The sequence below is a fragment of the Colletotrichum higginsianum genome, chromosome 4 (genome assembly GCF_001672515.1).
Source record: "Colletotrichum higginsianum IMI 349063 chromosome 4, whole genome shotgun sequence".
Taxonomy (NCBI): domain Eukaryota; kingdom Fungi; phylum Ascomycota; class Sordariomycetes; order Glomerellales; family Glomerellaceae; genus Colletotrichum; species Colletotrichum higginsianum.
In genome coordinates this window covers 4,661,237-4,675,740 of record NC_030957.1, presented here as the reverse complement: position 1 = coordinate 4,675,740, position 14,504 = coordinate 4,661,237, and the positions used below count along the sequence as shown (strand labels likewise).

At 56.5% G+C, this 14,504-nt stretch overlaps 4 protein-coding genes across 4 annotated transcripts; 3 read left to right on the top strand and 1 right to left on the bottom strand.

Annotated features, from left to right (window-relative positions):
- Positions 1-1,459: 1,459 nt before the first annotated feature.
- Positions 1,460-2,791, top strand: CH63R_06728 (Arginyl-trna synthetase; the record flags this gene model as incomplete). Its single annotated transcript, XM_018301703.1, has 3 exons — positions 1,460-2,544; positions 2,620-2,627; positions 2,688-2,791. The coding sequence occupies 3 exons, from the start codon at positions 1,460-1,462 to the stop codon at positions 2,789-2,791; spliced, it is 1,197 nt and encodes a 398-aa protein (XP_018159553.1).
- A 2,668-nt stretch (positions 2,792-5,459) lies between these two features.
- On the top strand, positions 5,460-6,233 carry CH63R_06727 (uncharacterized protein; the record flags this gene model as incomplete). The annotated part of the gene is made up of 1 exon (XM_018301702.1): positions 5,460-6,233. The coding sequence occupies one exon, from the start codon at positions 5,460-5,462 to the stop codon at positions 6,231-6,233; it is 774 nt and encodes a 257-aa protein (XP_018159552.1).
- A 184-nt stretch (positions 6,234-6,417) lies between these two features.
- On the bottom strand, positions 6,418-7,907 carry CH63R_06726 (Integral membrane protein; the record flags this gene model as incomplete). The annotated part of the gene is made up of 6 exons (XM_018301701.1): positions 6,418-6,988; positions 7,075-7,178; positions 7,245-7,404; positions 7,461-7,554; positions 7,615-7,677; positions 7,754-7,907. The coding sequence occupies 6 exons, from the start codon at positions 7,905-7,907 to the stop codon at positions 6,418-6,420; spliced, it is 1,146 nt and encodes a 381-aa protein (XP_018159551.1).
- Positions 7,908-12,586: 4,679 nt separating this feature from the next.
- On the top strand, positions 12,587-14,407 carry CH63R_06725 (FAD binding domain-containing protein; the record flags this gene model as incomplete). The annotated part of the gene is made up of 2 exons (XM_018301700.1): positions 12,587-12,870; positions 12,973-14,407. The coding sequence occupies 2 exons, from the start codon at positions 12,587-12,589 to the stop codon at positions 14,405-14,407; spliced, it is 1,719 nt and encodes a 572-aa protein (XP_018159550.1).
- Positions 14,408-14,504: the final 97 nt, after the last annotated feature.

Here is a 14,504-nt window from a genome sequence, read left to right as displayed (position 1 = left end):
ACCTTTGTGAAAGTGTTGCTTTCTGTTTATCAGTTTTTTTCCATCCTTTTTTTCTTCTCGTTTAATGTAGGAAAACCAGATTGCATGGGTTTCCTACGTGTTTTTTGGGCGAGGAAAGCATTTGTATTCTTGTTGTGACATATGGGGGACCTGGCTTACGACTTGATGACTTGATGACTGGTATGGGAGCACACCATGGATCACAGGCCGGGTGGCAGCGTTTTGAATTTTGCATAGGAAAATTGAAAGACACTCAATAAAGCATCATTTTTGAGAAACCGGAGAGCATGTTGAACTGCACTCTTGAATGGGGTCTGAGATGCTGGTCTAGGCTGATAATGACAGCGACTCCATAGAAGCTGGAGTAGAGACAACCCAGCACATGGTGTGCACCGACTTGACAACTCTGGGACTTTGTATCTCCATCCTGTGTGCTGTGTGCAGGGACTGAAGTGGTATCATTATTTCTTGAGTGTTGGAAAGCCATCTTCTCTCTTGCCTGTGATGCTGAAATGTCCTTGCCGGCTGACCATCCTACCAGTGGATGTTCCAAGGAGTGAGTATTCAGGATGCCGAGGGACAGTAGAGGCACAACCGGAAAACCTGCTCAAGGAAGGAACAAGCCGGTCAGTGCCTTTTATTGCTTGATGTTTCATTTTTTAACAGGCCCTTCTTCTAAAAGGTTCTCTTTGCGTCAAGCCCTCATTCTTCCACAACCTTTCCCGCAACCTCTCTTCATCCAAACTGCAACCTCACCACAACACTATCCACCGACCGGCAAAGGGACAAGCAAATCAACAACCAGCTTCACAGGTCGAACCTGAAAAGCAGCATTTGTTTCTCCTCTGATTTTCTTGCAAATCAAGCTTACTTTAGGACTCTGGTGAGTAGCTCCTTCTGCGTAGTTGGGTGGCCTTTCTCTTCAACTCTACTCTATGCCCCTTCCTTCCTTGCTTCTCTCCTAGCGCTGTTACCTCCTTTGTTTTCCCTCTTTTTGTTCTTTTTTTTTCTCACGTCCGCCGCTCATCCGCTGCTTTTTCCGTTTCACAACTCACTCACCCACTCTTACTCCTACTCCCACTCACCCAACTCACCTTTCTCTTGGCTGCTCTCCAGCCGAATTTTTCTGCTATTGTCAGTTTCTCAGCGCGATTCCTTTGAGAAAGAAACTAACGTAAACCACAGAGGGGCAACAGCATAAAGCCACCAACAAGGACCCACCGATCGCGACAAGAAACAAGAACGCTGAACGCTCACCAACTGCGTCAAGTTAGACATAGGAAGCCCTCAGCTAGCCTTCTGCTCTTTAAAGAGGAATTCACTAGTAAGCTATTGTCTTGCTTATCTTGCTGAATAATGGCTTACAAGAACAAGGGAAATCAGCACAAGGCCTAACGGACGCCATCCAAACAAGCACTTCATCACATCCTACATCACCTACACTACCTCCAGCGTCATTATGGCCAGCCGTCGCGAGCGAGGCATCCGTGGTGCAAACCTCATCCCTGATGAGGAGCGCCTTCGACGCGTTGACGAGGCCAAGCGCAACGTCCGTGAGACAGCCACTTACACCCCCGTCCTCTATGGCCGCATCTTGTCTCGCATCGAATGCAATGCCTTCCGCCGTTGCATCTCAGACAATACCATCTACCACTCCATCTGTAACTCCCTGAAGGACAACAACATTGCTGAGCGCGACCGTCACCCTGACCTTGTCGACTTCCTTGCCCTTGAGGCCATCCTTCCCGTCAACTACAACGGCGAGTACAACCGCGTCCTCCGGGACCTCTACATCCGCTGTGACACCGACGCCTGGGTCGACCAGGCCGTCTTCGACGAGAACCACGAGTGGTTTCAGGACGCCATCCAGCAGGCCCGGAACTATATCAGCAGCATCATCGGACGCGCCGACGAGAATCTGCTTGAGATTATACTTGCCGGCATCGAGACGGGCTTCTGGCGCGAGAAGATCGAGGACAACGCCCTCTACCTTCCCATCGTCGAAAAGATGGACCAGGACCACAACCTCACCCAGCGCGACGTCATCACTGCCGTGGCCATCAACGGCGGCAAGTACCCGGCTGCCGTCTACCGCCACCTCGTCGTCAAGCAGAACTCGGACATGGTCAACTGGGGCAACGACAGCGCCGCCCGCCAGAACCTCTACGAGGACGAAGAGTTCCACGAGAACCGCGCCACCAGCACCGTCTACGCAGAGACGATGGCCAACCTCGATTCCTTCGCCAACGCAATGGAGGACAAGCAGAAGGCGCTCGAGATCCGCAAGCAGATCAGCGAGATGAAGGAGCTCATGGAGAACGACGCCGGCATCCTCCACCACACCAGAGGTGGCCGCGTCACCAAGGCCGGCGCCCGCGGCAACGGTGGCCGCGCCCAGTCTCGCCGCGGCTCTGTCGCCTCCGCCTCCGTCCCCTCTGGCCTTTTCGTCCGCCAGAGCATCGAGGACAACGGAGGCAACGACGGCAGAGGCCAGGGAGGCCTTCAGCGTGTCGGCGGCCGCGCTGCCAGCGGCGGAAAGGAAGGGTATGGCGGCGTTCACGTTAAGAGGGAGGCAAGCGGTCCTTCCGCCAACTAATCTCACACCTCCCTCATCGAGAGGGCTTCCTGTATGTAGTCTGAGGTCTCCCGTAGATAGTCCGAAGTCCTCAGGGACTTTGGACGAATAGGCGCCAGAGACAACGACGGCGACGACGGTGACGAAGACGAAGGCGGTGACGAAGACGAAGATGAAGACGGCGACGAAGACGGAGACGACGGGGGTTTAACGTAGAAAGCAGACTTGCTTGCTCCCGAATGAAGATCGAAGTTCCAAAAAAAAGCCCGACAAGTTCCAATGTGCTGACTGTAGTGAGAAGTTCGGACTGATCTGCCCTCTGTAAAACTGGCTGTTGCTCTAGTGTCTGTTGTTGCCGACGTCGCAAGTCCTTTGACGTTCAACTCCTGCTCTTGAGTTGCCTGCGGCAGACCTACTTATCCTTGCACCCTCTTGTCCAGAGCGGTTTGTGTGGGACAAGCCGGAAGCGTTGGTGTTCGCTGAGCATGCTTCCCCTCGCGGAAACGTTGCAAATTTGTTAATCTAGGACATTGAAGGACACGATTCGATACCAGATCGTAGGAACATAAGTCAACATACCCACTTTTGGAACACCCCCTCATTTGGAACACCTAAAAATGCCTCAACCCCACCACCAGCCTCCTACTTCCTCCAACTTCGAACTATCACAACAATTTCATACCTTATGCAAATAACCTCATTTTTTCAGAGGACCTTTATTCCTGCCTTATGGCCCAGTATACCGAGTATGAAGTCAATCAGGCAATCCAGGCTGTTTCAGACGGCCAAAGCCTAAGGAAGGCAGCCCGCGAATATGGCATCCCAATTACCACCCTCCACAACCGTCTCACAGGCACCCAGGCAAGGGCAGCAGCATTTTCAGACCTTCAGAGGCTTTCCCCTGACCAGGAGGCTAAGTTGGCTGAATGGGTGCGAATCCAGCATGCCCTTGGTGTTGCCCCAACCCATCAACAAGTGAGGGCATTCGCAGAACGAATCCTCTGTGCTATGGGGGACAAGGAGCCTATAGGAAAGGGCTGGATCCATGCCTTTCTAAAGAGAAACCCATCTATCAAGGTCCAGAGAAGTCGCCTTATTGACTCTAGACGTGTTAATGGAGCATCTACTGAGGTTATCAGGGACTGGTTCAAACTCCTCGCCATACCAGAGGTCAAGGGCATTAAACCATCCAATAGATACAACATGGATGAGACTGGTATCCTTGAGGGCCAGGGATCTAATGGGCTGGTGCTGGGCATGTCTGAGACGAAGTCTGTACGCAAGAAACAGCCTGGATCAAGGGCATGGGTATCCATCATCGAATGCATCTCTGCCCTGGGCCATGCCCTTGATCCCCTCATTATATATAAGGGCAAGACAGTCCAGCAGCAGTGGTTTCCTCTAGACCTTGGCCCTTATGAAGGATGGCAGTTCACTGCAACAGAGAATGGATGGACTACAGACGACACTGCAGTTGAATGGCTGCAGAAGGTCTTCATCCCTCAGACTATCCCTCAGACTGCCTCCCAGGGCAAGGAGGGCCAGGAGGGCAAGGAGGAGGCCAGACTGCTGGTTGTTGATGGCCATGGGAGTCACACAACGACGGACTTTATGTGGCTCTGCTATATTAATAACATCCATCTATTGTTCCTACCACCACATACCTCCCATGTGCTCCAGCCACTTGACCAGTCAGTCTTCAGCCCTGTAAAGGCAGCCTATAGGAAGGAGCTTGGATACCTTAGTCAGTGGAATGACTCTACTATTGTAGGCAAGAGGAACTTTATAGGCTGTTATCAGAAGGCTCGTACTGCAGGTATGACGATGCAGAACATCAGAAGTGGTTGGAAATGGACAGGGTTATGGCCTGTCTCTATGGCGAAGCCTCTGATGAGCTCCCTCCTACTCCCAACAACACCAAAGCCATCAGCATCTTCAGATCAGGTCAGCAAAGGGCAGTCTGGAGGCAAGGAAGGCAAGGAAGCTGAAGGATGGGCATCTGCGTCGTCTGCAGTAGTGTGGTCGACGCCAAGGAAGATGAAGGATCTGGCTGGGCAGTTGAAGCTATTCACAGAGCTAGAGAATGATGCCTTCACTCAACGCCTTCTATTCCGGAAGGTGAAAAAAGGCTTCAGCGAGCAGGCCTATGAGCTGGCTACTGCCCAGCATAAGCTGGAGCTCCTGCAGGCCCAAGTCACCAATACTGCAGCAAGGAAAAGAAGGACAGTCCAGATCGACCCAAACACCAAGTTCGCCAATATTGAGGACATCCAGAAGGCTCAGATTGAGGCTGGCGAAAAAGAGGATATCACAGATGAATCCAGCGACTCTGATACCCCTAGTGAAGCTGAAAGCTGTATTGTGGTGGCATCTAGGCCTAGTCAATAATTAATTGAAGATGGTGGTGATGTTGGGGATAGCTTCATTCTGGGTGTTCCAAATGAGGGGGTGTTCCAAAAGTGGGTATGTTGACTTACTTGACCAGTGCAGAGTCCAAGCTTACAGAGTGAGGTCTGGAAATGGTACGCACGCTGGCCCACTACGTTGATTCCGCACGTTTGCGGAACTCTTACCCATACACAGACCCGATAACCCTGAGGCTCGGAAAACCTAACTTACAAGCCAGATATGCGAATTGAGAGAGAGAGAGAGAGAGAGATAAACTATAAAATGATTCCAACGGCTGTGGCTGACCTGTCGACAACTTCGCCCTTGCACATCTCTCAGTCCTTCTCCATGGAGCGCCACGTCGTCTTCACCCAACACCCATTCTCAAAGTCGTTCACTCGGCCACCCGGAACCCTGCTCCGAGTCATACACGGCCTACTCGAGGCTTTTTTTCTAACTCGATTCACCTGGACGACTTCGCCCGAACCCCGTCTCCATGGCCTCCGTCTCCGTGCCTTTCAAATTCGAATCGCTGGGGACGTACATCGCCAGGATCTGCCCGAACAGCACGGTGACCGCGCAGAACGTCTGGGACCCCGAGGGCGTCCTCGACGCCCCGGTCGACGACCTGACCTGCATCGGAATCGACACGCGCACAGGCGAGCCATGCACACGACGGCTTGTGGCGGCCGGTGGCAAGATCGCGCTCGACACCTTTCTCAGGACTCTCAAGGGCCTCGCGCCGGACCGTCCCCACAAGATCGAAAACCTCATGAAGTTCGTCATCACGAGCAGGCTGTGCAGAGACCACAAGGACTCCAGTCAGTACAGGAGGGTCCTGGCTGGTTGGGACGAGAGGAGGATCAGCGCCCTCACGAAGATGGGGCGCGGGGACAGCGAGGCGACGAGATACATGGCCGTTCGGCTCGTTGCCTATCGGATAGAACACCGTCATCCCGATCCCTTTCTCGGCCTGTTTGAAGGGCCCCAACATGCGGGGCAACGAGAGGCCGTCCAACGCTGCTTAGGCGGCCACGGCGACTTGGGCCTGGAGGATGTCCGCTCCGTATACCGGTGGCTGCAGAATCATCCTCCTACCAACCAGATGGAGCGGCTGCAATACACCGAAGAATCTGAGACAAAGGGAGAGGAAGACGAAGATGGAGACAGTGACAGTGAGACGGAGGCCCTCGACCAAAGCTTTGTCAAACTCTCCATCGATCCTTGCGACATGTACGACTGGGACATGATGGAAGATGATGACGGCTAACCGCGACATCAGAAGCCTCGGCGCCCACAACCCGGCCTCTTGGCCACGTGCATCAACAACCCCAGCGTGTCGTCAATACTGTTGCTTGCATTCCGAAATGTATTGACGACCAATGTTGGAAAGTTAGGATACTAATATAATACTAATAATAATGTTCTATACCGCCTTCCTTGGTAGACTCCAATTACACCGCCAGCCCCGGCTCCCTCGGGTCACTCGTGACCACAAACTCGGTCTTCTTGATGATGACGGGCGCGTCGAGGTGGAACTCGGCGCTCCCGTCATCCGACCCCTTGCCTATCCTCGACGTCTGCCCGCCGAGGTCCTGCTCGCTGTGGTCGTTGCCGCTGCTCAGCGGGTGCATCCCGCTCATGCCCGGCCGCCAGCTCTGCAGCGCGTACCGGCTGCCCACGTTTCCGCTCTGCCCGCCGCCGCCGCCGCCGCCGGTCCTGCCGTAGCCGCTCGCGGCGCCGTACTTGTTGCTCCGGCTGCCCGACCTGCTCTTCTCGTTGAAGTACTTGACCAAGGGCGCGAGGGTCGGCACGCAGCAGACGATGATGCCCAGGTTGTTCTCGACCGCGGACCACATGATGAGGGGCGCCGAGTCGAGGTAGTTGGCGAGGGCGTGGACCGTCTGGATGCGGACGATCTGGATGACGGTGATGAAGGCGCCGAGGCCGAAGAGGCCGAGTAGGACGAACTTCTTGCGTTTCTGGATCTTGGAAGACGCGAGGACGGGGAAGGGGAGGAACATGCTGATAGTTGGGGGGTCATGGAAGTTAGCGGAAGCGCTACGAGGGGGGGGGGGGGGGGGGGGGGGAGGACGGAGTATTCAACTTACACGACAATGTCAAAGACGATTGTCAAGGCGGCCATGCTGGTGTAGAAGGGGACTCCCGGGATACAGGAACCGTTCGTGATGGTCGGGTCCCACTGCTTGGCGATCTGGGGGGTTGTCAGCGGCTGGGGCGAGAAGGATGGTGGCAAAGAGTTAGATATAATAAGACGTACCGGTGTGCAGAGGTTCACTTGGACAACGAGGAAGGCGATGTGGTATGCAATGCACATGCCGATGGTGATGAGCGTTGCCCATCTGTAGACGCCCTTGGGGATGAAACGGAGGTAAGAGAGGAGCAGGCTGATCTTGAAGCCCAGGATGCTGGTGATGTAGCTTTTTTGATGGAAGTCAGTACGGTCGTTCTTCAGAGTTTCGAGGGGCAAACGTACAACGGGGCGCCGGCATATTGCAACAGACCAAAGTTGTATAGGTTCTCCTTCGGCATGTCCTCGATGTTCTCAAGTCCGAGACCCCATTTTGTTTCTTTCCATGCATGTCAGCCATCTACCGTAAAAAAGGTTAGGAGAAGAGGGCTGGACGTACGGATCGTGCTAACCACCGCAAAGCCGCAAGCGGCAATCCAAGTCACGATAATGACCCAGTCATCTGTACGCGCCAGCCAGTGTCAGCTTTCAGCTCCCCTTCTACAAATCTTTGCGTTATCCGGATGCTCTCAACATACCTGCTCCGGCCGCCTTGAGCATGATGACGCGAACGTACAGCCGCAGGAGCATGATGACCAAGGACAGGGCCGTGAAGACCAGGGCAACGATCGTGATCTGGGCGCCCGTGCTCGCCGTCCCCGGAGGGGTGTTGTACGTCCACGACTCACTCATCGCGCGGCGGACGAAGTCCGGAATAAGCCTCCTTTCCAGACCGGTTGGGTTGCGGTGTGCGCGCGCGCGGTCGGTTTGGGGAAAACCAACCGTAAGGCTGAAAATATCGGGGTTCGGGGAGGGGGGCAGACTTGTCGACAGACACGACCAGACACACGATGCGTGACCTTGTGGTGAGAAAGGGATGCGTGTGTTTGCCGAACAGCCGGGCGAGCCTGGGGGAGGGACTGAGATCGGAGAGGGCGCGAGCGGACGGAGTGGCGGAGCCGACTGACGTTAGTTAGATCGCTTTATCTGGAAAGCAGCTCGCTCATAACATCGTTCAGACCAAGACCAGCCTCTCTCTATTCTCTCTCAAGTGATCAACGCGCTAGGAACGGGGGGGGGGGGGGATGGGGGAAGTGGAGGACGAGGGAGGATCAGCATACAAATATCTGCCCGTCCTCTTTTTTGCCCTCTATCCCTTCGCCTTCTTCCCACTTGGATCCAAACCTTGTGGAATTGGGCAGTCCTGTTCCGGTACCGAGCATCTGGGCCAGAGAAGGGCATGCCTACCTCCCCCCCCCTTGTCGGAAGATGGGCATGCTGAGGAGATATCCGTCACATTTTGCCCGCAACGGCCAAGCCGGACTATTCTGCAAGCACAAACTCTGTATGGACTTCTAGGCCGGATGCGTGCGAGATGCCGCGCTTGTCGGTCGGATCTTCAAGGTTCTGCGAGGTAACGTCCCCTCTTGCCTCGTGTCTGTCACGTTGACGAAGGTCTTGGGAGGGGGTGGTTCTCTTCAACCACGAGGGACGCATACGGGGTTCGACTCCATAAGTGTACGAAGGGCCCTTCTCCCCCAGCCAGAAAGTGTGCCGATGTTGCATTTCAGGAGCGCGTGCTGGAGACGGGCGGCTACCCTGGCATGCATCGTGCAAAACACGTCGAGTTACAAGCAGGCCAGTCCTTCTGAACCAGTCATACTCAGCCGAGGTGTATGTGATGGTATGTGTACACAGTACAGATGCAGAGTACTGGGTTTCTAGAAGAAGCGGCCAAGGCCACGATGGCCCCCATGCCCTCTGTATCGGATGTGTGCATGCAGGTAATGTGCCAGTACGGATATTGCGCCCGGCACTAATTAGCGCACGCCCAGGGATGGGTCGTCATAAGATGGCTTGACAGGCAGTTATCAATCTTTTTTCCCCCCCGCTGGCGTTGGGAGGGATTTCGCAAGTTGCTGGTGTTGTGGGAACAGAACCGTGATTTGTTATGAAATCCGAGTCCCCGGCGATGGGGGGCGGAGGAGTGCCGAGGAAGAGAGATGAGCCGCAGTCTAACCCAAACCCGAGACGGCATCCTTTTATGTCCTGTGGCCCTCCCGGTTGTGATCTATCATATTGGGGGCTATGATGATGGCGCAGTGGCACAAGGTTGGCGGCGGGAATCTCTGTACAGCTTGGCAGACAACTAGGAGTTTGTGTCATGGTAGGCCGCCAACCCGTATGATCAGACTTGGCTTCCCCCTGTGGACGACAGTCCTCCACGGCTACGTACTCTGTACAGAGTACTCTGTACAGAAAGTGTATTGTATGACAAGTCAATCTTGAGTCCTGACATGCGAGCATATCCTTGTCAGGGACGCGCCGTTTCGGGGTAAATAACCGGGAGCGGTAAAGCTTCGGACTCGACTACCGACAGGCCGTCGACGACCAAGCAGAACATAACAGATTTGCCTCTGCAATGAAACAGCCAACTATGTAAGAGAAAAGGTCCTCTCCGAGAAAACGGTCTCTCGTGCGCCCGGCATGTTCTGTTATGCATGAGCTAGCCCTGATAAGTACCATCCGACCGAGAAACCGCATGCTTTGGTCCAAGCCGAGTGCCGGCGTCTCTGGCAGTTGGGGGCTACTGTGCCACACGGCCACATCGTGGGTCTGATGTGCCGACTTAGCCTTTCGTATCCCTACCGGGAGGGGGGGGGGGGGCTCTCCACTCGCGAGAACGAAGTTCCAGAAGTCCTCCTCCCTCGGCAACGAACGATTCCGCTTTTCAGGTGAGAGTGGCGTGTGTTGAGATGTAGGCGCGAGGCTCGAGCGCAGACACTCTCTCCGTTTCCCCCGGCATCCGCGCAGAACAGTAACATCAGCCTTCACGGGCGGGTTGCGGAGCGTTGGATTTTTGACTGTTGGACGAGGGTGGGTTCTGGGCTGAGGGGGGAGATATGAGGGAGGGCGGAGGGGGGCTAGACGACTCTGAGTGGCTACCAGAGAAAAAGAAGAGAGGGGAAAAATAAGAACAAAATAAGAAAACATGTACAAAAAAAAACATGGCCTCCATTAATTTCCGGACTTCCTTTCGGATCCGAAGCCAGGGCCGTCTGCCAAGCACACCCACCCGTAGCCACACACACACACACACACACACACATGCACACACACAAACGCACGTACGCATACACCTTTGCAAGTGGGAAAGGCGTTGATCGGGACGGGACGAGAACGTCTGTGCCTTTTGACTTGAGTTGTGGCGGCTGAGCAACTTTACTGCCCACGGATTAGGGTTTAAAACGCACGCGACTCTGCATAATTGTGAGTAACGGATGGGGCGCCAATCGTTTTCCAATAGTGCCGGTTAGCACCGATGATCTCAACTGCTGCTGCCCCAAGACTGTTGATCGCGAGATGGCACATGACCTCCTACAGATCGAGTTTTTTGGATGAACAGTTTGGACCCAGCAAGTCCCGTTGTCTCGTCTCGTCTCACATCGCCTTACTCAAAGGGGTTGAAGGGAGAGGAGAGACACCCTGGGATGGGAGACTACACGTGTATCTGGGTGCGGGAACCCTCCGGCCCCCGTGGGATGGATGGGATGGAAATGAACTCCAGAGAGATGTCGCAACCAGTCCAAGCTTCGCACCACATTCCGATCGAGATGTGACCAGGCCTAGTGCCCTTTGTCCGACCTTTCTGATAGACTCTCCGGCCTTGTAGACCCGGAGCCCCTGGATATCTATCTACAAATCCACGTTGCCTCGTACGATGCTGTTGCTTCCGAATCTTGAAGCCATCCCCCCCCCCCTCCCCCCCTCACCGGCGAAGGGGTAATTTGGGTTAGACCGCCGCGAGACTCTCTCCACTCCCCTGCCGTTCTCCTGAACTTCTGCAGGTGGTGAGGGTCGATGGTCACCTTATTGGAACCAAGGATCCGGTGGCGAGCAACCCGCCCCCCCCCTCTCTCTCACTCTATCGGACAGGGGGGGTTGAATAGACTTTTTTGCTGAAGAATCCCCGCAGCTTCAATTTCCGACCTGGGTTGCGCTAGACTATCGAGGAGCCCTCAAAAACGCCGAGGAGAACTCCGAAAGGGTTTCTCGTTTCTTATCTCTGCAGCACGGCAACAAAACATTGGATCTGCGCCAACGACATTTGGTAGGAAGAGGAAGGGTTGTGTGAAGCCGTTTTCCATCTTTGTTTTCTCATGCAGTTTTCACCAGCACCATCAACTCCCGAGCCGGCTGCTCTGTAGAGTCTGTATGGACCGCCCTCCCCCCCCATCTGAAGCGAATGACACGCTACAGGGGACGAATGCAAAGCTCTGCAGGTTCCGGTGGAACGCAACCGAGGCTGCGTCCCGTTTTTCTTTGGCGCTCTCCTTTGATCTGCGAGCCCCCCTCCCCCCTCGGAGAGGTCCCGCTGAACAAGACTGTAAGGGAGGGTTGTCCGCGTGGAGCGCGCAGACTCGACGACCCAGCCAGGCCCGGCCATGTGCTCCATATCCAGGCGACGATGAGGACGGAACCCTCACGACCCGGGATCTTCGCCGCCTTGTGGGAGAACCGGGGCCGCAAAAAAGGCCGCCGGGTGCGGACGGAAGAAGGCGAAAGCGAAGCCACGAGCGGAGATGCCAGTCTAGAGACTCCAATGCTTGTCTTGCCCACCACCGACGATAGGATCGGCCGAGGCAACCGCGGGCATCCCTGACCTCTCTGATCGATATCGTTCCCGTTTTTTCTTTCTCTCTCTTTCTATCTTTCTGTGTGTGTCTCTCTCCACACAGCAACATTGGACGCTTAACCCGCCAGAGACGCGTATGGCAGGGGGACGCTCTTAGCGAACCACTGAACCGGGCATTGCATGGAGGGGAGAAAACCCGAACCTTATGGGGGGGGGGACTCTCTTTCGATATTGAGGATATGGATTCATCAGCAACTGGTAAGACGCCGGCAAACTTCCACTAGTTCGAGGGTCGAAGGGGAAGGGAGACGGGGGGCGAAGCCGTCTTCTATAGGAACCATTGACCAAATCTCGGCGCCAAACCCAAGTCGGGAAACCTGGTCTGGTCTCTTCGCCCCCCCCTTCCTCCCCTCCACCCTCCCACGAGATGTGGACGCGCATGCCGTGGTCCCGGACTTTTAGTGTAGTCTCTGGATATGTCCAGTCCTGCAAGATACTAAAACTGCCGCACTTGGCCGTCAGTCGGCGAACTTTCTTTTGATGAACTGGTCCAGCGGTGTTTCCTCCTCTACCTCTCTTCCCTCCCTCCCTCCCTCCCCCTCTCTTCTCTCATCCTCCTCCTTCTCCGTCTTGAGCCGTCTGTCCAGCGAGTCCGCTGATCTTTGTCTCGCTCATCCCCCGCCCCCGCCCCTCCCCCCTCTCATTCATCTTGCCAGCTCCAGGGCCAAGTCCCAAGATGAAGAGCTTTGTTCTCCAGGCGGTCCTCGCCGGCGCGGCCCTCGCTGCTCCGAACCGCGGCCCCTTCGCCGGCGCCGCCGTCCTCGAGCGCGCCGCTGGCGACTGTAAGTGCTTCCCCGGCGACGCCTGCTGGCCCGCCACCGCGCAGTGGAATGCCCTCAACACCACCGTCGGCGGCAACCTCATCGCCACCGTGCCCCTGGGCTCGCCTTGCCACGACCCGACCTACGATGCGGCCGTCTGTGCCTCGCTGCAGAGCCAGTGGCAGGACTCCGAGATCCAGTACGTTCTTGAATGAAGAAAAACAAAACCCCCCCCATGGTCCAAAAGATCGTGTCGATATACCCCGTGAACAGTCAGGATTAACACCAAGCCCCCCCTTAGCATGGAGTCCTCCTCCTCCATCATGGCCCCCTTCTTCGCCAACCAGAGTTGCGACCCCTTCCAGCCGCAGTCCCGTCCCTGCCTGCTGGGCAACTACGTCGTTTACGCTGTTGACGCCAAGACCCCGGAGCACATCCAGGCCACCATCGCCTTCGCGCGCGAGCACAACATCCGCTTCGTCGTCCGCAACACCGGCCACGACTACCTCGGCCGCTCCACCGGCGCCGGCGCCCTCTCCGTCTGGACGCACCACATGAACAGCGCCGAGGTCGTCGACTGGAACTCCGCCGCGTACCAGGGCAAGGCCATGAAGGTCGGCGCCGGCGCCCAGGGCTTCCACGTCATGGAGGCCGCCCACGCCGCCGGCCTCGCCGTCGTCGGCGGCGAGTGCCCGACCGTCGGCATCGCCGGGGGCTACACCCAGGGCGGCGGCCACAGCGCCCTCTCGACCAGCTTCGGTCTCAGCGCCGACAACGTCCTCGAGTGGGAGGTCATCACGGCCAACGGCACGTTCCTGACCGCCTCCAAGACGGAGAACGCCGACCTGTTCTGGGCCCTGTCCGGCGGCGGCCCCGGCAACTGGGGCGTCGTCACCTCCCTGACCGTCAAGGCCCACGCCGATGCCAAGGTCGGTGGCGCCACCCTCGTCATCATGGCCGCCGACAACGACAACGCGGCCTTCTTCGAGGCCATCGACGCCTTCCACGAGGAGCTCGCTGCCATGGTCGACGGGGGCTCCATGGTCGTCTACTACTTCGCCGCCGCCTTCTTCCAGATCGCGCCCCTCAACGCCTTCAACAAGACGGCCGACGAGGTCCGCACCCTGCTCGCCCCCTTCGTCGCCCGCCTCGACGGCCTCGGCATCAAGTACACCGTCGCCTACTCCGAGTTCGACAGCTACTACGGCCACTACGACCAGTACTTCGGCCCCCTGCCCATCGGCAACATCCAGGTCGGCATCGCCCAGTACGGCGGCCGCCTCATCCCGCGCGCCGACATCACCAGCATCGGCTCCTTCTCGCGCAGCCTCGCCGCCAAGGGCGCCACCTTCATCGGCGTCGGCACCGACGTCGGCCGCTTCGGCAACAAGGACTCCAACTCGGTCACGCCCGCCTGGCGCAGCGCCCTCGTCCACGCGACGCTGACCACCGTCTGGGACTTCGAGGCCCCCTGGGAGGACATGCTCGCCAACCAGGACCTCATGACCAACGTCCTCATGAAGGAGATCGAGGCCCTGACGCCCACGGGCGGCGCCTACATGAACGAGGCCGACTTCCAGCAGCCCAACTTCCAGAAGGAGTTCTTCGGGAGCAACTACAACGCCCTGCTGTGCCTCAAGCAGAAGTGGGACCCCGAGGGCTTCTTCTACGTCCGCAACGCCGTCGGCAGCGAGTCGTGGGGCGTCGCCAACGACGGGAGGATGTGCCGCGTTTAGAGCCGGGAAATACGATAACCTAATGAGTAATAAAGAGACAATATTAGTTGTGTGCAACCATGCAGCGTTCTTGATCGCCTCCCGAGTTCCGTTTTGT